Source organism: Pangasianodon hypophthalmus, chromosome 11 (assembly GCF_027358585.1).
Source record: "Pangasianodon hypophthalmus isolate fPanHyp1 chromosome 11, fPanHyp1.pri, whole genome shotgun sequence".
NCBI classification, from domain to species: domain Eukaryota; kingdom Metazoa; phylum Chordata; class Actinopteri; order Siluriformes; family Pangasiidae; genus Pangasianodon; species Pangasianodon hypophthalmus.
Window position 1 is genome coordinate 18768881 of NC_069720.1, and position 24104 is coordinate 18792984.

A 24104-nucleotide genomic window follows, 5' to 3' on the forward strand; every position below is an offset into this window, starting at 1 on the left:
GTTAACAATTATTTGACATTCGGTTTAGTTTTTAGTTTTTAGTGTCCTTTTTTTGGATAGATTTACTTTTTTTACATTTATTTATTCATTCATTTTCAGTAACCATTTTATGCTGGTCAGGGACACAGTGGATCCAAAGACTAACCCGGGAACACTGGGCGCCTGTCCACTGCAGCATTTTACATTTCTTTATTAGGTTGTTTGTTTGTTTGTTTATGTATTTATTTTGGATGTGTGCGTCAGTACTGCAGCAGGTAATGTTGCCTTGCAGCTGCAGAGTCTGAGGTTTGAGCCCAAGCTTCGGTTACTGTCTTTGGAAAGGTTGTAAAGTCTCCATATGGGTTTCCTCTGGTTTCTCCAGTTTCCTCCTACCTCCCAAAAACATTCCCCTACTGGTGTCCTATCCAGGGTGTATTCTGATGTCAAGCTCAGTGTTCCTGGGATAGGCTGGATCCAGCATGACCACTGAATGAGTGGACGAATGAACAAATGAATGAATGAACAAGAACATTTATTTATTTATTTATTTGGTTCTGAGAACAGACCAAAAGTTTTTGAGCTTTTTTGTATATTTAAAGAACAATGACTAAATACACATTGTGTAACATTTACACAACATTACTTTTCTGCCAGTATTGTTTTTCCAAATTTCACTAAAACTAGTCACACAAATTTTGCATGAAAAACACCAAATTTAGAGGCAATATTTCTTTCATTAAGGTTTTTATTTAATTTTAGTATGCAATTTCTTTCAGATTATAAGCTTTTTCTGTAGTTTTAGTTTTAATTTGTTAGGTAAGAGATGCTTGTGGGAAACATTGGTTGTTTCCTCTCATAGTTCAGACTACGAACTTCCTGTGCCTGTAGAACATAAACACTGGCACTTCCTTCCGCTCTTTCCTCCTTTCCTCCTCTAGACGAGTACAAAAAAAGCAGCAAGGGCCAAAAGCACAAACAGGGCACCATGCTCCATGAGAGATATGTGAAAAGATCTGTGAGAAGAGACGGGTAAGGTGTTTTTTTCCTCTGTCTCTCTGTGTAACCTCTGTCCTTTTGAACTCTCTTTTGAACTGTCATGGTTTTTGCATTCGTTTCATTTCAGCTGATCTTTATCAGGCTATTCCTGTGTCAGATTCTGCCTAGCTCGAAACTACACTGAAACTTTTTTACTTTGATCAGGTTAGTAATGTGTTGTGTGATCATTTATATGTACATAGTAATGACTGTACACTTCAGAAATATAATTGTGAGTCCTACAGTGAACCAAGTAGATTCATTTACATTGGAGATTTTAGGGTTAGTTTAAAAAATAAAAAATAAAAAATCAAGAACTCATGTATTGGGTACTTCTGTAATAGTTTTCTCATCAATTTACCAAAAAAAAAAAAAAAAAAAAAAAAAAGAAAGAAATGACAAGAAAAACTGGGAGAAGCTTAAACATACACACACATACACACACACACACACAAAGGCACACAATGGGAGTCATAGCTACACAAGAGGTGGAATAAAAAAGTTAGTCAAAAGCAGTCAGTCAAATTACAAACAAGTCAAAGAAGGCAAATACTACAGTCATTAATCACTTCCAAAGGTAACAGCATCATAAAAAAGAGATCATGCCTAGATAGACATAAATCAGAAAATAGTGCTGAGTGTGTAAGTGTTCTCCAAACAGCTGAGTCTTCAGATATTCCTACAAGGAATATTGACTGGATTGTAGGAAGACTACAAGGAAATTTTCACCATCAAAACTGAGTACTTCATTCCACAATCACAGAAGTGGAAATCTGGTCAATTGTAGTTTAATATCTTGTCCTCTAGATGGCAGATACATCCTAAAAAAAACAGAAAAACCTGCCTGACTACTAGAGTTCTTCAGAAAAGTGGAGTTCCTCTGAAAAATTAGTCATAGTAAGCTCAGATGAGGACAAGCTGCTTGTCATTGATATATATAAAAGTAACACAGTGTCTATAATGTGAAAGCACTCTATTACACTCCACCCAGGTGTTTTTTTGTTTTTTTTTTGTAGTCTTTGCCCGTGCTTGTCTCCCCGCTGAATTACGTTGGTCAAGGCTGAGTATTAGTGTGGCTAAGGTGGTTCTAGATGAGATAATTGATTCCTGTGTTTGCTTAAATGTGGATGTTAATGAAAGAAAACAATTAGAATAAATAAAGCTGTTAAAGACTCCCAAAACTTGGTTTAAAGACCATTTTTCTGTATTGAAAAATCACTAGCTTTTGTCAGACAAAAAAAAAAAGGAACAGAAATGCCTACGCATTTACAATCATCAAGAAATCAAGATTCTCTGAATATACAAACAGCTCCAACTCTATAGATGATCATCCCCCTGCCCTTGATAAAGCAGTGCTGAACAGTTTGTATTTGCATATTGGAACATATCTAGCTTATGTTTTATGATGGTGGCAAGGAAAAATTCCCTAAGTTGACATGAGGAAGAAACCTTGTTAGGAATCAGACTCAAAAGGGAAACCCATCCTCATCTGGGTGACAATGGATAGTGCAATTATAAATAATTTCTCTTTCTATAACTGTATACTATATAGTTAAGTACAATTGTGTAAGCAGGAACTCATGAGCAACTTATGAGTATGAGTATCAGAGTCATTTCTGAATTCCTTATAGTTGTATTTGAACCTTTGTATTTAATAACTGGTAATACCTCCTTTTGTAGCAATAAGTACTCCACCAAACATTTCCTGATCAGACTTGCACAATGGCAAAGAGGCATTTTAGACCATTCCTCCCTACAAACACATGAAACTTTACTAACTTTTATAATTAGGCTTCTATGATCGAGTAAAACAAAAAGCAAACTTAAATTTACAATGTTTTGCATAAGTATTCAGCTCCTTGAGCTTTTCCACATTTTGTAGTGTGACCTAGGACTGAAATGGACTTAATTGGGTTTATATGCGCCAAAAGTTTGTGGAGACCTGACCAATCACACCCATATGTGCTTGTTGAACAGCACATTCCAGATTTAGTTCCCCTTTTTCAGCCTCCACTCTTCTGGGAAGGCTTTCCACTAGATTTTGGAGTGTGTCTATGGGGATTTGTGATGATTCAGCCACAACAGCATTAGTGAGGTTGGGCACTGCTGCCAGGCAAGGAGGTCTGGGGTGCGGTCAGCATTCCATTTGTTTTCAGTAGTGTTCAAAAAGTGTTCCCAAATATGTTCAGTAGTGCTCATTTCAGGGATCAGGCTGCTCCAGTTCTTCCACTCCAAATTTGGCAAACCAAGTCTTTATGGACCTCGCTTTGTGCACAGAGGCATTGTCATGCTGGAACAGGTTTGGGCTCCTTAGTTCCAGTGAAGAGAAATCGTACTGCTACAGCATTCTGTACATTCTGTACAACTATGTGCTTCGATCTTTGTGTGAACCTTTGTCCATATAGTGTATAAATGTTTGAGTTTATGTCAGAATATATAATGTGAGTGGTTATGAAGGCAGTGCTCAGTTTCTAATGTTGCCAGTCAGATCAGCTTGCTAGTTGCAGTAAGGTTAGCTGATGACAACTTTAAAGTATGCTTTTTCAGTAAACGGTGAGGAAGAGAAGCAAGAGAGAAAAAGAGGATGAGCACATGCACAGAAAATTTAATCCAAAATATTTAACTCAATAAAATTTTATTTTCAGAACAGGTTATAGAGATTAGAACAGATTAGAATTAGCAATTGGTGTAATACACATTTGTCACAGGGTATTTCACTAAAATGTTGATCCTGGTTCTGATAATAAACATATTTAACATGAGAAGCCTTCAACCTGTGGTGCAGTTCAGATCATGACCAGTTTGAGTGAGCCTGTGCCCATGAAAGCCACAGATTCCTGTTCTTGGCTGACTGGAGTGGAACCCAATGTGGTCTTCTGCTGTTGTAGCTTATCCACCTCGAGGTTCAAAGTTTTGTGCATGCCGAGATGCTTTTCTGCTCACCACGGTTGTAAAGAATGATTATTTGATTAATGATAGAGTTACAATATCCTTCCTGGCAGCTCAAACCAATCTGCCCATTTTCCTCTGATCTCTCTCATTAACAAGGCATTTTGACCCACAGAACTGTTGTGTACTCAATGTTTTTTGTTTTGTGTAGACTCTAGAGATAGTTGTGTGTGAAATTTCCAGGAGATCAGCAGTTCCTGAAATACTCAAACCAGTTCATCTGGTACCAACAACCAACAAAGTCACAGAGATCACCCTTTTTCTTCATTCTGATGTTTGATATGAACATTAACTGAAGCTCACAACCTGCATCTGCATGATTTTTTGCATTCCGCTGCTGCCACATGATTGGCTGATTAGACAACTGCATGAATGTGCAGGTGTACAACTGTTCCTAATAAAGTGGACAATGAGTTTACATAAACAAACAGCATAATGAAGGAGTTGCCAGAACAAAATTTAAAAAATAGTCCAGGACAAAATGTTTTGGAAAAGTTTTAATCAGTGTTTGGTTACAAACATATCCCAAACTCAGAGCATCCCATATAGCACCATTAAATCCATTATTAAAAATGGAAAGAACCATGGCACAACCGTGACTTTGTCTAGAGGACACTGTCCACCAAAATTCAGTGACTGGGTGATTATTATATAAGAAGGTTATTAGACAAGGAAGCAGCCAAGGTATTTTGCATTTAAAAAGACTGCCTTCTACTTCCTAATCATGGTGTGCTATGTAGACATGCAGACAGGATCTAGCACACAATAGGCCTATAAACACGTCATAATCAAATGAAATAAAAAGGTGAACTGAAATAAAAAATACCTTACTGTGTGCACACATTTAACCCACAAGTTTGTGGTCCCCGCAAACACATGACACATGCATACACTCACAGTAGCTGGCTAATTTTAAGTCTGGGAGTGAGTCTATTGTGCTTGTCACTCCTATTGCACTACATGCTATGTGAAATGTTTTGAGCATGTAGACTTACACCCAGCATTAGTACAACCAAGAGACTAACAGTGACTCTCAGAAACTGGTTAAACTAATACAATCTGCAGAAACGACTAAACTGCTGCTGACATCTGGAGGTAGGATAAAGTTCCTTGGCATGAAAGTACTGAAACAGCAAATTAATGATTCAGCAAAACAGCAAAAAAATGTTCCTTATATGTCACAGGTAATCTGCCCTATTAGACTGCTTCAAGGCTTGAAGTGGATCTTTTGCTTTTATAATGACATGGCAGTGATGCTGATATTTCATTTGCTAATTGATGCAAAGCACTCAATTTATGGTGTCATAAGTTTGCAAAGAATGGAAAGATAAGTTCTGAAATACTGTAGCATGATGGCAGAGAAAGTTTTCTTTTTTTTTTTTTTAGTTTTTTCAGGATTACATGAAATAAAGCTAAAGCATATTGTTACAATCACGGGTTGCAAAACTTTAATGAAATAAAAATTATTTTACATTTATTATGTTTCATTATCAGATTTTGTAATTTATTGGCTTTTTTGTTTGCTTTTATTTCTTGTAATTATTTTCATAGTTAGGTAGTGACGTGTGTGCTGGGTTGGTGTGGGTGTTTGAGTAAACTTTGTCAGAAAAAAAAATTCTAGCCCTGAGACAAAGTCTTTAAACTCCATTTAAATTGTACTTTTAAGTCTGTTTATCAAACTTCACAGAATTTTCGATGATAACTCTAGTTTCCTCATTGAGCTTGTGTAAAATTCAATATAGCCATGATTGACTGATACACTCATTTAATTTTATAGTTTAGTTAGGGAAATTTAAAGAGAATTCAGGTTTAAAGTTACAGAGTATTATACTAAGGACAAATGGTTTTACTGGCCAGGAAGACATCCCTGCCAGTCTGTGTGTGTATTTCTGAATTTCACCTTCATTCACATGTATATCTCCAGGGCTTTCTTATATTGCCCGTCTACCCTGACCTTTAGTCCTGTTCCAGCCGTGCTGTCTGACCTTCAGGTTGATCAGCAGGAGCCCACCCTCCCAGCACTTCTGCTTGCTTCTAATTTTAGCACTAGTACACTGTGAATCATTCCAGTGTGAAGCACAGTGACATCCCATTAGCACCTAAAACACCAGGCAGACTGTTGCACTCTAAATGATGACTACATTAAATACTCTATGAATGTGTTAGATAGCAAATACTGTTTCAGATCCCTGTAAAGACTAGTGGATTGTGCAGGACTCTTCTGGTAATTGTAAGAATTGCAGCTATTTATCCTGGACCTCCAATTTATCCATGGCTATATAATTAGATCTCGTTGAGTCTGTCCAGTTTCTACTCAACTATATCAAGGAATTCCATTATACTAAATGCTATGTGCTTCTCATTCCATGCCTATGCTTCAATAAGGCCGATCTGTCCTTATTATAACAGTTTTGCAGGACACAACAAAAGGCAGATTTGTGCAGGACATAAATGTGACGCATCTGATATTTTTCAGAGTGGCTGAATTCTGAAAAACAGCCAAAAATTATGATAAAACAGGTTCTCACCAAAATTCAGTTTTTCTGCCAAGAATATATTTTGACTTTTCTACCTTAAAAAACATAAGTATGTTTTATTTAGCTTACTTTCTAACCTTGCCTTGGCTTTTTGCCCACAAAGATGATGCTGTGTAAGGAGCCAGTCTAAAAATTGCAGCAGTAAATGCAGTCAATTTGCCTAAAATGCCTAAAACCTTGCTAGCAAAGTCTGCTTTTCTCACAGTTTTATAATATGAAGGGATTTCCCAGGCAGCCACACATATGTGGTTAAGACACATTAGAAACTGATACATTTTCATCACAGTGTCTTGTGTTTTTATTACATTTTAGTAACCTTACTGCATATGCACATCCACACATCTCCTGGCAAAGAAGTGGCAGCAACAGCTGAACGCATCTGCTTTTTTCCATTTTTATTTCCCTAATAGTGAGTGGATGAGCTTTCAGCTGGCCTTTAGAGCACACAATGTTCTGATGTTATGATACTATTTTATTTTATCACTATGTAATAAATTGTCTCATAAATATGGGACTTATAGTTTTTCAGGATTTATGTGGTTCATACATGTGACATTATTGAATTGGATATTGAAAGGCAGAGGTCTGCTGACAGATATGAGTCACTCATGAACACCAGTGTGAGCTGTCAAGCCAGAAAGAAAAATATCTAAACTGGAAAGCATGTAATGTGAATGTAGCTCTTGTTTTCTCCATTTCACCCTCCCAGTTGTGTGCATTGTACAAATGGCCATTTGAAGTGGCACCTGAGGACAAACAGGCCTGATTACACTACATGAAATCTAAATCTTTCACAATTGAGGGCATTATGCTCTCCATCCTGGTTTACTGTGGCCTTCTGATGTCCTCTGTGTGCTTGAGATGAGAAGAGCAGCATTGAGGTACTGAACATGTACTCACAGGATAAGCAAAGTAGCACATTTTATTAATAGAATTTCTGTGTGGTAAGGAATTTGTAATATTTACATCCAAAAAGACCAATAAAAATGCTGAGATTTATCATTTTTCATGCATCATACACCAAAATGATTTAGAGATTTGTAAATATAATATTATGTGGTATGGATATGGTGGCTTAGAACAGTGGTGTTAATCCAATTCCAGTTCATATGACACTTTTAACAATATACATTGTCACAAAGGTGCTTTACAGAAATAAGGATGTAGATTTAGATCCCTAATAAGGAAGCCAGGGGTGACAGAGACAAGGAACTAACTAAAACAACATGAGAAAGAAACTTTGAGGGGAACCAGACTCAAAATGGAACTGACCCTCTTCTCCATCATTGACCAGTTGATAATTTCAACAAAATAGAAAACTATATTAAAAAAAAAAAAAAAAAGAATTCAGAAATAACTCTGATGCTCATATTCATAAGTTGCTCATAAGCTCGTAAGTTCCTGTTAACACAATGGCACTTGTTGACTATATAGTATACAGTTATAGAAGGGAAATTATTTACAATCGCACTATCTGGTGTCACTCAGATGAGTCTGGTTCCTCTCAAGGTTTCTTCCTCATTTCGTCTCAGGAAGTTTTTCCTTACAACAATTACCTCTGGCTTGCTCATTAAGGATAAATTTGTAAACTTAAAATTTATACCAGGAATTTATATATTTCTGTAAAGCTGCTTTTTTTACAATGCTTTTTGTTAAAAGTGTTACACAAATAAAATTGAATTGAATTCTGGGTGACACTGGATTGTGTGATTATAACTCATTACAGTATACAGTTGTAGCAGAGTATAGGCAAACAATGCAAAATTTGTGTAGAAGAGATGTTCAGTATGTGTATTCACAACATTTCTGAATTCATAATGAGGATTTAGTACCGAAATTACACACAGACCTCAGACGTAACTACAGACTGATGCGCTATTCAGAGAGTTGCTCATGCAGGGTGGAGTTTGCTGAAAACAACTGTGTGTCTCAGCTATGTGAGATTCTGAACTTTGACTTAAGCACAAGCGAGGAGCAGCATTAAATCCCGCTCCACTGTCTGACGGGTTGCTGTAACCATTATATATCATGTGGAAATGTATGTTTTGGGCTGTAAATACAGTAAAATGCCAATATAAAATGCACACAGTAAATATGACACTATTCATTAATTAATCTTTATCCTTTAAATCACAGAAATGTTTGAACTTAAGTCACCGTCTCTGAATGCTATTGTGAATAAGAATCCTGGTATGACCAGGGGACAGTCTTTATGATTACAGCAGCAGTTCTTAGTTACAGTCAATATATTACAATAATACAGTATAATACAGTACCTATGTGGGACCCTCCACAGTACCATCGTCGCAGACAGTTCCAAGCAGAAGTAGAGCATCAGGCTGAGTCTGGCTGGTCCAGATGGAGAGAGGAGCCACAGTACTAGAAATGTGTCAGGAGCTGGCACCAGCCTAAACAGTATTTGCTCCATGAGAATTTGGCCTAATGGCATTATAAGCTGCTTATAGAATTTTTTTAATATATAAAATTTAAGGAAGTCCCTATCTTATTAAACTCTCCTAAACAAATACACACGCACACACACACACACACACACACACACACACACACACACACACACACACACACACATATATATATATATATATATATATATATATATATATATATATATATATATATATATATATATATATATATATGTGTGTGTGTGTGTGTGTGTGTGTGTGTGTGTGTGTGTGTGTAGGCCTAAGCAGGCTAAGCACATTTAGGCAGGAGGTGTATTTGTATTACATGTGTGAGATATAGGTTTAGGAACCCTCCTCCCAAGTATTATAGTCCTGGGATCTGTTGTAGTCTTAATGTAGTCCTGGTTATATTAGAATCATTGCAACAGTCCACAAAGGTTGGAAGTTTAGGATAAAGCATATATGATCATGTAGAAGTAGGAATAGCAGGAGAACAACCAGAACGGGAAGATAAGACCATATAAAGGAAGTGAAAAGCCTACAGGTTCAAAAACAGGTGTGGTGTGTGTAGGGGGAGCCAAAGGAGTCAGAACTACTAAGATGTGATCAAATCTAAATAATTTGTACACTGTATTGAGTTCCCATGTTGTAAGATAACCCAGAAATATATCACTCATCATTACCAGCACTAAATCCATGCTATGCTTCCTCAAATAAAGGCCCATTGATCAACTGAAGGTGATGATGTGTTTGACCTTGGAGCATTCCAGTGGAACATAAAAAGCCAAAGCATACATGCAAGCAGAATGTTCCATTTGACCTTCCCAACCTGTAGCCATACCAGTGCTGACAAGCCAGTGTTTTGAGTTATATCAGGAAGTGCATGTGAATAAATGGCATATCTCTATCAGAGTCTCAAGGTTAGCTCTCTGTGACACCTGCCATACTGTGACTTTTAATGTAATTTTTTTTAATGTTAAGCATTTTATTTAACAGAGTAAACAGATATTCATCCAAAGAAACATATATGCATTTGTTTTTTTATCTTAAGTCATGAAATAGCATTTACTACAAGAGTGTGTGTGTGTGTGTGAGAGAGAGAGAGAGAGAGAGAGAGAGAGAGAAAGAGACCAGGTTAAACCTGCCAAAACAAGCATTCCCAAGGTCCATGATGTCATTTAAAAGAGTTTAATTTGGAGTAAGGACCTGTTAGACAGGACGCTTTGGTGCTAGTTGTAGCACTCAGGGCCAGTGGCCTAGAGCAATTCTGTCACAGATAACAAATGAACAATGGCTCAGTACCAGCCATACACTTAACCACATTCATCTGGGTTTCATACCATCAGAGAATGATTGCAATGAATTCTCTTGAACCTGGATGCTAGAACACAACCCCAACTCATCCTTGGTCTCATGATATGGACCAACTTACAGCTTTTGACCCAGATTTCAATATATAAAATATATTTCCCCATAATACATTTATCCTAAAATTGTCTGCAATATCTGTTGAGTTTTTAGACTGATAAAGGCTAGAAGGAAGAGCATTCAGTTTCATTCTCCCTACAGAACTAAAAAAGAATATATAGATGTCATTTACTAGTTAATCTGTCAGTGAGCACTGGTCTTTAATGTAAGTGCTAGGGATATGACTGAATATTAATGCATTATATATTATATATATATAGATAATGTGTTCTAAACAGATACAAATACAGATATGAACAGGAGACGCATTATTCAGATATCGTTATCAGATATGAAGCTTGCGGGACAAAGAAAGGCCGTGATCATTAACATGTGGTGAAGCATTTACAGCCTCCTTAGTAACTGCCTGTGGGCACCAGTGGTTTACTAATTTTAAATTTTGGGAATAGGGCCAACTAAATTTATTAGAAAATATCACTAGTAGGTAGTGATAGATAGTGGCATTACATTCCACCCCTGGTAAATGCTACATTCTTAGAAAAACAGTTGCAACAGTGGATTTTTCTTTTAAAAGCTGGAACCATTAACCATAAGAACACTTGAAGAACAATTTTTTGGCAAGAGGGCCCAAAACAATGTTTCCTGCTTTTCCTAACCAGGAAGGAAAGATACTATAGGTGAAGTGCATTATACATATATTGAGACTCCTTAATTTAGGTTCCACACTAGTGAAATGATGACAAGTTAATAGTTGAATAGTTTTAGCTATTTCTTTGGATTGGAATCTACCTACTTATTGTTTTTATTGCCTGGGCTATGATGTTCATGTGGCAATCAGTTTTTGTTTTCTTAATGATTTAATGTATTGTTCATTTATTTGATTGCTCAGTCACAAACACACATAATGAATGGAACATTTTTGTAGGCAAGTTCTGATTACACCAATCAGCCATGGCCGTAGCCATCATAAAAAGCTGCTCGAAATCAGTCAAATGACTATCTGCAATCTGGATTAGGTAACATACAAGATTACACTGGACAAAGTCTTCAACTTTTTTTCTGTAGTCTTTTGCCATCAAAATAGATTTAATGAAATGGGGTGTTCATCTAAAAATGTTTTTAAAAACATATTACACTTTCCTGAGCACAGCTGCAAAACTATAATCATATACTGTAATGCAGTAGCCTTAGTGCAGCTCATAATGCAAGACTTTTTTGGCGGCTTGGCATGTGCGTCAGAGCAGACTCTAATTTATCACTGTTGTTGTTTAAAGCTTATTACCCTACTGTCGTTCTGCCTCAGAATGACCTAGGCCTAAATGAGGAAGATTAACAGCCTGCTGAGTGGATTCCCAACCAGAGGCTGGACTGGAAGAACCAATTGATAGCCTCTGTCAAAAGCCCTCCCCTCCTGCCCACAAAACAATATTGACAAATGTGTGTGGGGCGCTTGTCCCAGGAGTGACATGTCAGTCTTTTATTGCCAGTTAGTCTGGCCTGCTGACTAATCTATTGACAGAAGTCTGACCATGCTTAAAGCGCTGGAGTAATGGCTGCTTCTTACTGCGACTGCACCTCATCCTATACCTGCCAGAAACAACTGTACGAATGCAGGTATTTCAATTTGCAACTCCACCACCTCACGATTCTTGATAAAGAAGGATATATTGTTCAGATAGATGTAGGAAGAAATTTGCTCAGACAGCTCCAGTTAGCGGGCTGCTCTCCCAGTGTAGAGCAAATATTTGCCACCAGACAGCTGGCAGCAATGTTTTCTTTAAGAGTAAATGATGTTTAAAAAAAAATCACTGACAGTGTTAACAAATACTCAGTTAGTGATCTGCAAGATAAGAACAGCACAAGGGCTTATTTATTCAGTTTTTACTGGACTCTATTAAAATTGCATGGACGGTGCTCAGGGACATTACCCATGATGTTATATGGATTTTATTGCCTGTAAGTCAGGAATTAATCTGCTAGAGCTTCAATATTTAAAACTGATGTTCTTTTAGAATACATATAACTTAAACCAAGAGCTGAAAGGACGGATGTTTTTTTTTGTTTGTTTGTTTGTTTTTTACATTAGAGTATACAGTGCTCTAAAGGTAAGCTCTTTAAGGCTTCTCTATTAAATTGTTTACACTGTCCATATGCGAGTTATTCAGCTCTTATATTTTAAGGAGTAAGGTACAGGCTTACATTCCTCATTCTTATAACTACACACTTCTTGTTAGTTGCACTCTAACTATTTAATACTTCATAGTAGCTATAGAAGAGCATGCTTTAAAGCACAATACTGTCTGAGAGTAGTTCTTTTTACTGATATCGCCTTTAATAAATGTGCCGATATTTTTCAGTGATCATTGATGAAATGTTTGTTATACAGCCCAGTCTAACAGTATTTCTTAGTTAATTATACAACTGTATAACCTCAGTGGATTATGAAACTGCTTTGTCAGTAATATGGGTTGTTCGTACGTATTATAGCATTATAAAAGTTGATATTTTAATTGTTTTATAATGAATTGACAGGTGGCAATTTTTCTAACTCTGGTTTGAGTGTTTTTGGCTTTGACAAAAACGTATTTAAAGATTGTTAGGCTCCTGCTACAATGAACATTTTTCCTTTGGAGTTGTGACTGCTTATTCATCCTCCCTAAGCATGTAATTTAGAGGTGAATACTGGTCTGGGAAGAGTAATTTTAGCGTGACGATCTGTGTTTAACTGGGAGTGATGTTAAAATTACATAAAGATCAGAAAGAGGACATCCTGAAAAAAAAAGACTGTTTGTAGAATCACAACGATCCTGTAGCTTTGCTCCTCCAAAATCACGTCACTGTTTAAAAAATAGCCCCCAGCTGGAGCAAAAAACCCACAAAACACACACTGTGTGAGGAGTGCAGAGATTTGCACTGAGCTGTTTGCAGTGAGCTTTTAATAGTGCCAGTGAACTTGAGTATTATCCTTAGATTATCCTCTATCAATGGCTTGCACCCAGAAAGCTTTATTTATCATTACACACTACAGTAACACTTAAATGAGGTCAGATTAAAAAAGGGTCCTCAAAAACTCAAAACCAGCCAAATAAAAAATGCTTTAGTTCCCTGTCCTCCCTATCACCACTTGACTGAACTTGTCACACTTTTACTGCAGATCAGAGTAGCATCTGGTTGTAAATTACATGTGAGACATGCCTCTGTGCATTTTTCTAAAGGACTACAATGTAAAAGACACACTGACCTTCTCCAGCCAGATGTCATGACTCTCAGGACACCAATCCATTGTCCAGCATCAAGCTTATTATATCCTTGTGTGTACACAAACCACCTTTTCATAGCTCTATGCATTGCATTATCATCAATGCCATCAGTGTCATCGATGGCATAATAAGAATTATGTAGGGCAAGCTATTACACACACACTTAAAGACAGATAGGCAGCTGCATTCATCATTTCTAAAACTTTTTTAAGTGGTTCAAGTCCATAATGCCATACTGGGTTCATGCTGCCTTTTTTTTTAAACCAGAAAAAAAAACACTAAATGTATAGTTCTGTCTGCTGTTCTTTTGTGTAATTTGTACATTAATTGGACAATGTATGTCAGTCTATCTATGTTTAGTGTTTTCCTCCAAAGCCATTTTCTATCTAGGGGCATTTCACTTTGTGTAATCACATGACTGTCACTGATAGGCTGCATGAATCTACAGTCCGGGCGAGAAAGAAATCAGCCCCAGTCCCGCTTCAGCATACTATTCTGTGTTTTTTGTTTTTTTTTTTACAACCATTGGTGGTGGTGTTGTACATGATTCAATGAAACCTCATATTGATGTCTTTTTATTTTTGAAAGACAGGGAGGGGCTAAGCCCTGCTAGACTATTTATACCAGCCACCCTTGAATATCTCTGGGTAAATGTTCTGTCACCACCAGTACTTTGATCGTTGTGCGTGTTAGATACCCTGAGGAAAACATATTATTGATGAAGATCACCATAAAATAATGAGCATCAATAGCTTTGTAGCAAATGCTACCTCAAAACGAACCTTTAATGACACTACGTTGCAGGATACAGAATCTGCCTTTATAAAGTATTATAATATATAGTGGTGGATCTCTTATTTTGGTTTTGTTTCACAAAACCTCTAGAAGGTAAAACATGAATCATATTTGGAGCAACTACTACAGACTAAGCCTTTTGCAAAGTTGATTTGTGTTACTTGACTTAAACCAAATAGAGAATGTGTGGGTGAGCAGGAAAGGAGAGTAAACAATCAAGGACCTAGAGAGCTAGGAAGAAAGGTTTCTGTGGTAGGAAGTATGTACAGAGCGTTTCATTAGGGTTTTTTTTTTCCAACACTCAGTTGGAACAAGCAGATTGGGCAAACACACACCGAAACAGTAATCATGAGTAAGTACTTTATCATCTATATTCAGGCAGACTGAGCTTGAAATACAAATAATAAAAGCACAAACAGAAGGAGACTAGGAAACAAAGTTAACATGTGAAACAGGAAAGGAGATAGATGTGTATGGATTAAAAATAAATTATTTGATGGTGACAAATTCATAGACAACTAAATAAAGAATCTAAGGTTGAAAGAAAGAAAGCAAGTAAGAAAGAAAGAAAGAAAATGTTAAAGGATAATGATCACTTGACTATGCAAAATGGCAATTGAACATACAATATCTACACAGTTGGACAGTTGGAGTAAATGTGTATTATTCTTTCTTTAATATTTTGGATAAACTGTTTTTGACTGAGATATGAAACATTTAGGATTTTGAATATAGTTGGTAACCAAGTCAGCTATTTTAGCATTTAACATCTCCATAATTCTGTTTCATGAACAGGAACAGAAGGTCTCTCAGTGTGGAACCCTCAGATCTCAGAACAGTTTGGTTTGCATAGCAGCCTCTTTTGTTTATCCACCTGCATTTGCATCAGCAGCACAGCGGAGAGCATTTAATATTCCATGCACTTTTATAAGCGTGTGTTTAGATAGCATCTCTTTCTGACCAACAGAGTAGAAATTTTCCATAATCAAACTCTCATTAGATTAATGACCTGTAAATACTCTCATTAAAAGGTAATCACATTTTGCTTGAAGAGAATGGCAAATTAATACACAAGGAAAATGTCATTAGATTTTAAAACAATAATTGAATAGGGAGCTTTTTGTAAAATATGTTTTGCTGTATCTTTGTTAAGCCCTTTTACACTTTTAATGAGACACATACACTTCTAAAGGCCTGGGACTGCCTATATGTAGTAAAATCTGCCATAGTGATGACTGTGAATACATTTTAATGTAACGTCAGATTTAATTCATGCATGGCTTGCTGCTTGCTGAGTTTTTAGACAGCACTAGGACAAAGATGTCACAGTGCAGAGACATACTTGTGTCTCATTGGTGGGTATGTAGTGTATTACCAGAAGGTTAAATATCAAAATCTGATAAAAGTAGAATTTGTTAATTAGAGATGAAATATAACAAAGTAAGCAGACAACAATATGAAAGTGATTTCTATAATGAATTCTGTTATTTGTACATAATAAACTCATCATGTAAGCAACATGACACTTCTGGATGTGCTGTACTTAGAATATAATCAATGACAGGTGGTGTGATACCAACCCCTAGTTCATTATTTACCAATAACAGCACGTCCCAAAGTATTATATTTGTCTTATATCACAGCAAATTGCCAATGTTTACTTTTTTTTTTTTTTATTAAAGCATGACAAGACATACTTTTTGTCCATTTATATGCTTAATGGTGTGGAACGTCCATGAAACAATTTAGTTCCTGTTATGACTTACATTATAGCAGCTATAAACAGTTGTATGCTTCAAGGCATACAGAGGGACCAACTGTTTAGACAGAAAAAATGCAGCTTTTCATGTTACAGAGAAAATCCTCTGTCCTTAGATTTTCTGTGGTGGAAAACAGCTTTAGCTCTGACTGTTACAAAGCATGACATTGGAGACTCCTTCCAAAAGTGTTAAATAAATGTCTCCTGCCAGAACATTCAATGATTACATGTCCTATATAACAACACAGTATTAGGCTTATATTACATGGAGTTTTTACTATAGAAATAATAACATATTAGTATGTTAGTATCATTCATATAAACATTAATGTAAATTATTTGCCTTGCAGCCTTGCTGCTGTTATAGAAAATAAATCACCTTCGGACCGATCAGATTTGAGAATTCACCAGCACTGTGGTGTAAACAGTTTTACTGGTCATAAATAGTAGTAAAGGAAGGAAAATGGGATTTGGATGCAGAATGCAGAATCATTCTGCAGCATGGTCACATTCATTCCAGAAACAGAAATTATTTTACTTTAACCTCATTAACAATTATGTGCTTTGTTAGCAGTTTACCTCCATTGGTGTAATTAGTGTCACAATTTCATGCAAAATTAGGCATGTAATTAAGCCTTAAATAAATGTTGTGAGCAGGGGATTGTAGAACTAATGAAAATAGCATTGCTAACGAGGCCCAGTGGACACAGTGCACCATAAAAACACACTTCATTTTAACTTTCTTCTTCACAGCTTTAACGAGAGGAAACATGGTAAATCAGTGAGTCCTATACATAGGATTCATTTCCTTTTAGAAGTGTAGATACTTGTTTCTATTAAACCCTACTAATTTATCTATTTGGGTGGTAAAACAGAAATTGATGCCATTCACTCTTCAGAGCTTAAGTAGCATGCACTGATAGCTGCATGGTTTCCACAAACAGTTGTGAGTTTATTAGTTTATTAGTGTATTAGTTTGTTATTTAACTATAGACGCATTGACACATGGGCTCAGTCCCCTTAGGAACACTACATTATTGTCTATACCATACCTCATCGTCAATCCAATAGGAATGCACATCAACAAGTATCCATTTGCCCATAAAATGGCTGCTAGATATTAATTAATCTCAAAAAAAAAAAAAAAAAAAAAAAAACTAACCAGCAAACATGTAAGTACTATTTTTCATCACAGCTATTTATAGCTTAACTTGGATGCTCAAGGGGCACCAAAAACAAATAGCAGAGCATATTTGTTGTCAGGACTAAATTTGATGATGCATACCCCCATTTTTAGAAAGGTCCAGATGTTTTGGTAATGCTCTAAATGACCCCAATGATAAAAACATAATTGCACTCCAAGGTAATTACAAAGCATTTGGCTAAACTATTAAAACACATATTGGTGATTCTGTTCAAATGGAAATTACTGCCACTAGCTCTAGGCCTACGCTATTGCCCCAGTAATTCTCTCACTGCGTCACTTACCTAAAACATTACTTGGCCTTCAATTACCACAGTCACCTACTCATTCACTCAACTATTACCTTAATCAGAGTCCCTTAGTCACTCACTTACCCACCCATTCACTCACCTACTTCCTCACCCAGTGCCTCAGTCCCTCAGTCACCCACCACAAACTTCACTTCAATTTCTCACCCATTCCCACAGCAATTTTCTCATTTGCTCAGTAATTCCCTCAGTCATTCATTCACCTGTTCCCTTACCAAGACTCTCACCTATAGCTCAGTCATTCATTCACTCGTTCCCTTACCCAGACTCTCACTTATCCCTTAGTCATTCATTCCCCCGTTCACTTATCTGTCAGTTGTTCATTCACCCATTTCCTTACACACCACTCATTTACTCACTTATATTTACGTCACAAACTCATTTGCTCCCTCATACACTCACTCATTCTCTCACTGACAAGAACAAGTTATAAACAAATGAACTGGCAAATAAAGGGCCATTTAAAATGAACTGAATGAGCTTTCATCTCGATTGTTGTATCCCCCTACACACACTCACAAATGGACTTCAAGTAAGCCATCCTTTGTTACCTGCACAGGCGTGTGCCGCCAATTGCAAAAGACCCAAACACCTGTGTCACTGATGTGCTATAAAGGCCAATCAGTGGCCAGCTGCTGGGGACAACGAGGCTCTGAAGAGTGCTCACAAATACAACGCCCCCCACCCACCGTTCCCTTGCTTGCTTGGTGAGTCAGTAAATGAGGGAGTGGGTGAGGGAGGAGGTAGACACTGATGCTATTGGGGATCAGTAGCGTGGTGGGTGCTCCTCTCCCTGCCCAGTGCTCTGCTCATTATCCCCCCATCCTGCTGCTTGCTCACTACCTATGAATAGTCAATAACAAACAAGCAAGCAGGAAATGAGGGAGCAGATGAAGGCGACCCGCCGACTGATGTCAGCTATGTTTGTAGAGAGCTGCTTTATTCAGGTAGACACACTTCACTCCTCCCTGAGGACTATGCCTTGATCATTTTCTCCTGCTGCGTTCTTCAGCTGAAGATCATTTATTTTGTTTCCTGGCTCTTGGAATTTTTTTTCTAAACTTTATTGATGAAGACACTTCCCTGATGCCTTAAGCTGGTTTTATTTTCCAACCTCTTTGCATGATGAAGCGTCTCAGAATGTTGTGAGTGATGCTGGCTCTGAGCCCTGACTCAGAGAGAAACACTTGTTTGTGAGAGATTCATGTTTCCCCAGCTTTTGTCATCTAATAGTGGAAACAGTGGCAAGATTCAAGACCTGTGCACTCATGGTTGACTGAGAGTGTGTGTGCCCAATAGATTATCCCAGCAGTCCTTGGCGAGTACGTTAGAGAGTGCTGGGAGGATGTTCCTGTGGGCTGGAACTAAAGGACCTCAGGGATCAGGAAATGAAAGAAGGTATGCTATCTGTTCACTCCAAACTTTTTTTTACTGCTCGCTGTTCACTGTGAGCTATCTTATTAGTTTTGTTCTTTTACTTTTTCTTTGCACATTTATTAGAATCATTATGAATCTTCAAGGCAGTTTTTCTTCAGTTACATTTATTTGCGCTAATTTTATGTTTACTGTTATACAGTTATTAGGACACTGTTGTTACTATATCACAAAGTTAAAAGGCAAAAGGCAAAAATATTTGGTTTCCCATGCAGGAGGTAGTTACTTACAATGAGTCATTTCATCTCACAAATATCTGTTAAAATAGCACTTATAGTTAATAAGCAACATTTTCATGCATTAAAAAATGGGTGAATTCACTACTTAATTGAATTTACTACTGTACTACCACCAAGATTAAGTCCTTGTTTAGAGTTATGTATACCTATATGTGAGAAAGTCTATCCATATGTTATCCTATCTTAATGCTGAATTCGTCTTAAACATGTAGAAGTTAATGTTAATGCTGAGTGCGTCATAAACATGCAGAAGAATAAATTCCTCTTTCATTTTGCATCATTGATTATAGATGCTCTTTAATCTAGATGGACTTCAATAGAACTCTTTATGCTTGGTTGATGATTAATTTTAAATCCTGTTAGCATCCACTCAGCTTTGTTAATTGAGTGTCAGTTATATTTTTTATGGAGATTAGAAGCAAAGTAGTTAACTATTTGTTCTGTGTGTGTCCACGCTCAATATATCATGACCTTAGTACTATAAGATTCCCTTAGGGTTACGAATGAATTGAAGAGAACCTTTTAATACTAAGGTCATGACATGTCCAATTGTATGGAGTCTGTATGTGTTCTTTTGCCTGTAGAAGACGCCATAATGCTTTATGTCTGTATCTGATGTTCAGAACCATTTATCAGAAGATCAGAGAATATGACATTCTGGACAAGAGGAAGACTGTGACAGCACTGAAAGCAGGAGAGGACAGAGCTATTCTCCTTGGTCTTAGCATGATCTTCTTTTCTGTCATGATGTACTTTGTCCTGGGCATTACAATGGTGCGGTCATATACAGACAGGTATGACTAATCAGTAGCTTTTAAGGTTTGTATGTGTAAATACTTTTATATTTACAGCAATGTTTTTAATCTCATCCAAACTGACAATGAATACAAGGCTTTTCGAAGATGTTTCCAAGAAATTCATAGTATTGTGACAATAATCATGATATTGGACATGTATGTACAAAGTAAAGTTATGGATGAAGCTACAATTGGTAGATCTTGATTAATCAGAAATGTGCATATTAGCAATAATAAGACTGTTTTGTTGTTTCTGCAACTATGGTCATATTTCCTTTTTCTGTACTACTAAGTACTTTAAGCCACCATATGACATATTGTCAGTATAAACTCAGATTTAACAAATATGCCAAAAGATGTGAAATTATGCACATATTCCAAATATTCCACATGCGGAATGAACATAGATATGCAATGGGATTAAAGGCATGGCTGATTAATATCGCAGATAAGTATCTGAACCTGAGGTCTAACATATGCTGAGTGTCATATAAAACCGGGATAAGAGAAGTAGTCAGAATACAAGTCTGAAAAAGTCAAGCTCCACATTGGCTCTGTGCCTTCTGCTAAACACAAGCACAAGCATAAACTGTTCATACATCTGTCACAATCACTACAAATAATAACACTGCTCAAGATAGAAAATGATATCAAAGTTTTTAAGGAAACTATAAACATATGCAGACTAAATAAAATTTAAAACGATAACAAACTGTTCTATATCTCAGAAAGCTACAAATTTAAAAATATTTGACACAGAAGAGAAGTTTCTGGACTTCTGTGAAATAACTGAATAGCACTGACCTACGTAGGAGCAAAATTGAACTAACTGGGGATTTCCTCATATGTAATTGGATTTGATAGTATTACCTTCCAAACAAAGGATATTTAGCAAGTGCTACCAAAAAAAAAAAATACATATCATGACTTTTATTGAAAACAAATATTTCACCAAGGATTCTTTGGACAGTTTTAAGAGTTTTTAACTTCCTACAGCAGTCATGTTAGGGAAATACTCTGTTGTAGAATCCTACATAAAACTTGTTTTTCATAAAGAACCCTTTTCTTAGCATGTACACCTCATTTTTTTGTTGTTGTTGTGCCAATTAATTGGTAACCTTTCAAGATTTTTTCCACTTTCCATGTATGTCCCTGCCTCATGTTACATGTCTAGAAAGCTGGGCAATTTATAAGAACATACAGAATTAGTCACCCTCTCTCTCTTTGTCCTCTTCTCCCACCCCTTCCCTTCTCTATCCCTCAGTGTGTGGACAGAGGAGTCAAGCTGTACCGTGCTAAATTCAACTATTATTGGGGAGATTAACTGTAGCTACAGCTGTGGTGCAGAATGCTGGAAGAGTTCCAGATACCCATGCCTGCAGGTGTACGTCAGCCTGAACTCATCAGGCCGAATCCTGAGACTGTCCCACAACGAGGAAGCCCAGGAGGCCAATCCTGAGGTATACACAGATGTTTCATGTATGTACAAAACACAGAATATAATGGGAACTTTATCCAAAGCTGCTTTTACTCCCTGGAATGTTCTTGTGGGAAATGTTTTGTTTTGACTGAGATCATATTGAAGGCAGATGTCTTTCTTAAAAGAAGAATTTATCAAGAAAAAAAAGGTTTTCATAGCTGTAATATTTGTATTTTGTTTTTGTTGGATCAATTACTATTTGGCAGCTTTCTGGGCACTGACTTATATTTATTTTCACTGTCAGAAAATGCCCTTATATAGAGTGACTTACAGAAGTGCTTTGTAATCTCCAAAAAACACATCCTGATGCTACTTAAATAGGTCAGGGTCTAAGAATACCATCGAGCTAAAACCCTGTTAGAGGGAGGTTAGAAGTTAGTACAGCAAGAAAAGAAAACTCACAAGTCATGGGATTTGAGGATGTGGGGCGGAGACAAAACAAAAACACTTGGCATTAGAAAAAAAAAGAGGACACAGAGAAACCAAAACAAAAAACAAACAAACTCACATGATGAAAACTGACACCCATCACAAGTGATCAAACGACCATTACATTGTAAGTATTACATCATTGCCTATTTAGTTCTAAGTGATTATTGACTTATTCCAATCCAAGAAGTGACAGTAAGCTGACAAAAAAAGTTCCAAATTTTAAATGCAGAGAGTATAATAAAATCATTTAAGGCAGTTAAATCAAGACCATGCAGGTTGTTATGTGAAACCGCAATTACTAAAATCATTATTGGCCTGTTTTTAATCTTGTTTTTTCAGTTTCTGTATATTTTCATATCGATTGTCTGTTTGCCTGTCTATGTTGTCAATAGTTATCGTGTGTTGACTGAATGGTCCAACCAAAAATGATTTTAATTAAATCTCAGTAATTGCTACTGAGTCATTATTGTAACTTCATCTATAAATATTTATTAGTTTTCCATGTTCTGTGTATTGATTGAAAAGTGGCTGCTACAAACCTACAAGGCATCTAAGAATAAAGCAATAAATACTATGTTTCTACTCTCACCAAAAGGAAGCTCTGATTTTTGCAATGGTAATGGTAAAACTTTCTCTCTTTTCTCACAGTGTTTCTTTGTCCCTAAGTGCCGTAAGGATCACGCAACGATGCATGCCTTGGTACTGAACATCTCCGAGCGCCTGAAGGTCCAGCAGCAGGTGCGTTGTTACTCAGACCCAGCAGAGCAGCAGGACAGTGCCATCCTGACACGCCTCTATGGTCGTGCTGCCATTCTCTCATCACTGCTGTGGCCCACGTGCATGCTTGTGATTGGCGTGCTCATCGTTGCCATGGTCAAGCTCACACAATACCTTTCCATCCTCTGTGAGCGGATAAGCCGCATTAAGAGGTGAGCCAGACTGCCATTGAGCCTTGAGATGGATCAGTGGAAAGAGAGAGGAAATAGAGTGAAAAGTGAAAGAGAGTGACAACTCTCTAACCACTATGTTCCTCGCAGGACTGGTCTTTCTCCAGTTGCATCTGCCTCGCACTCCATGGAGGGCACTAAAAACATGTTGGATGGGATTTGAATGGAAAAGCGTCCAAGATGAAAGGTCAAAAGGGAAACAATGGACAGATTCTTTGGCTGAACCCAGTTTTCTACACCTCTATAAGCAGCACAATCTTTTAAAGACTAGAGAGACTAATGACCAATGGTGTTTTATGTGCCTCTGCCCTCCTGTCAACTTTGTTCATCAATCCATGTTGTGGTGACAAGGAAGGACATTTGACTTGGACAATGTCGAGCTTTCAGAGACTGAAATTTGTGGCTGGAATTGTACAGCACAGGTTGGGTGAAGTCCAAATGAATAAAATCTAAGCGTCAAAAACAAGCGTGCGTGCTGTGGAGTGTCAATTATATTCAGTTACCAGCAGAGCCTACATTAAGCTTTTCATGCCTGGTCTTTTTCATGCCTGGTCTTTTTCATGCCTGGTCTGGTGAACATCTTCAGATTTGCTGACTAGAAATATATCACACACCAAGTCCACTGAACATGATTTACTCATTCATGACTCTGTTAAAAAGATTACATTTATGAAAGATAAGCAGGTGCACTGACAAGCTGATAAATGACCCAAAACATAAATAACACATTAAATTTAATAAGCATAAATCTGTAACCAAGTAATAACATTGCTGAATGTGCAACGTGCACTTAGTTACAGTCTCATGCTCTGTTCCGATCTGATCAATGTTCAGTAATTTCCACATGAATGCAAATTCCATAGCTATGCTTATTTTCAGAAAATCAATAGCTTAAATTATTAAGCCATCAATAAGACCTAATGGAGTTGTACTTTGGCCTTGATGACCATTTTAGTCTGTAATTAATTCTTTAATGGGTTCTAAGGTTTCTTATTGGGAAACCAATAAATGTAACACAGATCAATACTGTTTTACCAATTTATATCAACGAATTTCATTAACCTGGTTTTATTCATAAATGCATTACAGAGGTGT

The 24104-nt window shown here is 36.9% G+C and overlaps 1 protein-coding gene across 7 annotated transcripts; it reads left to right on the top strand.

The window, feature by feature from the left end:
- Positions 1-916: 916 nt before the first annotated feature.
- Positions 917-23475, top strand: si:ch211-247n2.1 (calcium-activated potassium channel subunit beta-2). 7 transcript variants are annotated; one of them, XM_034308927.2, is made up of 7 exons: positions 950-1008; positions 1103-1179; positions 18980-19078; positions 19977-20147; positions 21415-21610; positions 22711-22991; positions 23100-23475. In XM_034308927.2, the coding sequence occupies exons 3-7, from the start codon at positions 19026-19028 to the stop codon at positions 23170-23172; spliced, it is 774 nt and encodes a 257-aa protein (XP_034164818.1). In that variant the 5' UTR covers positions 950-1008; positions 1103-1179; positions 18980-19025; the 3' UTR covers positions 23173-23475. The 7 variants fall into 7 exon arrangements, with proteins under 7 accessions (XP_026781802.1, XP_034164818.1, XP_026781817.1 ...); XM_026926001.3 differs by lacking the exon at positions 1103-1179 and having other exon boundaries at positions 917-1008; XM_026926016.3 differs by lacking the exons at positions 950-1008; positions 1103-1179 and adding an exon at positions 3408-5058.
- Positions 23476-24104: the final 629 nt, after the last annotated feature.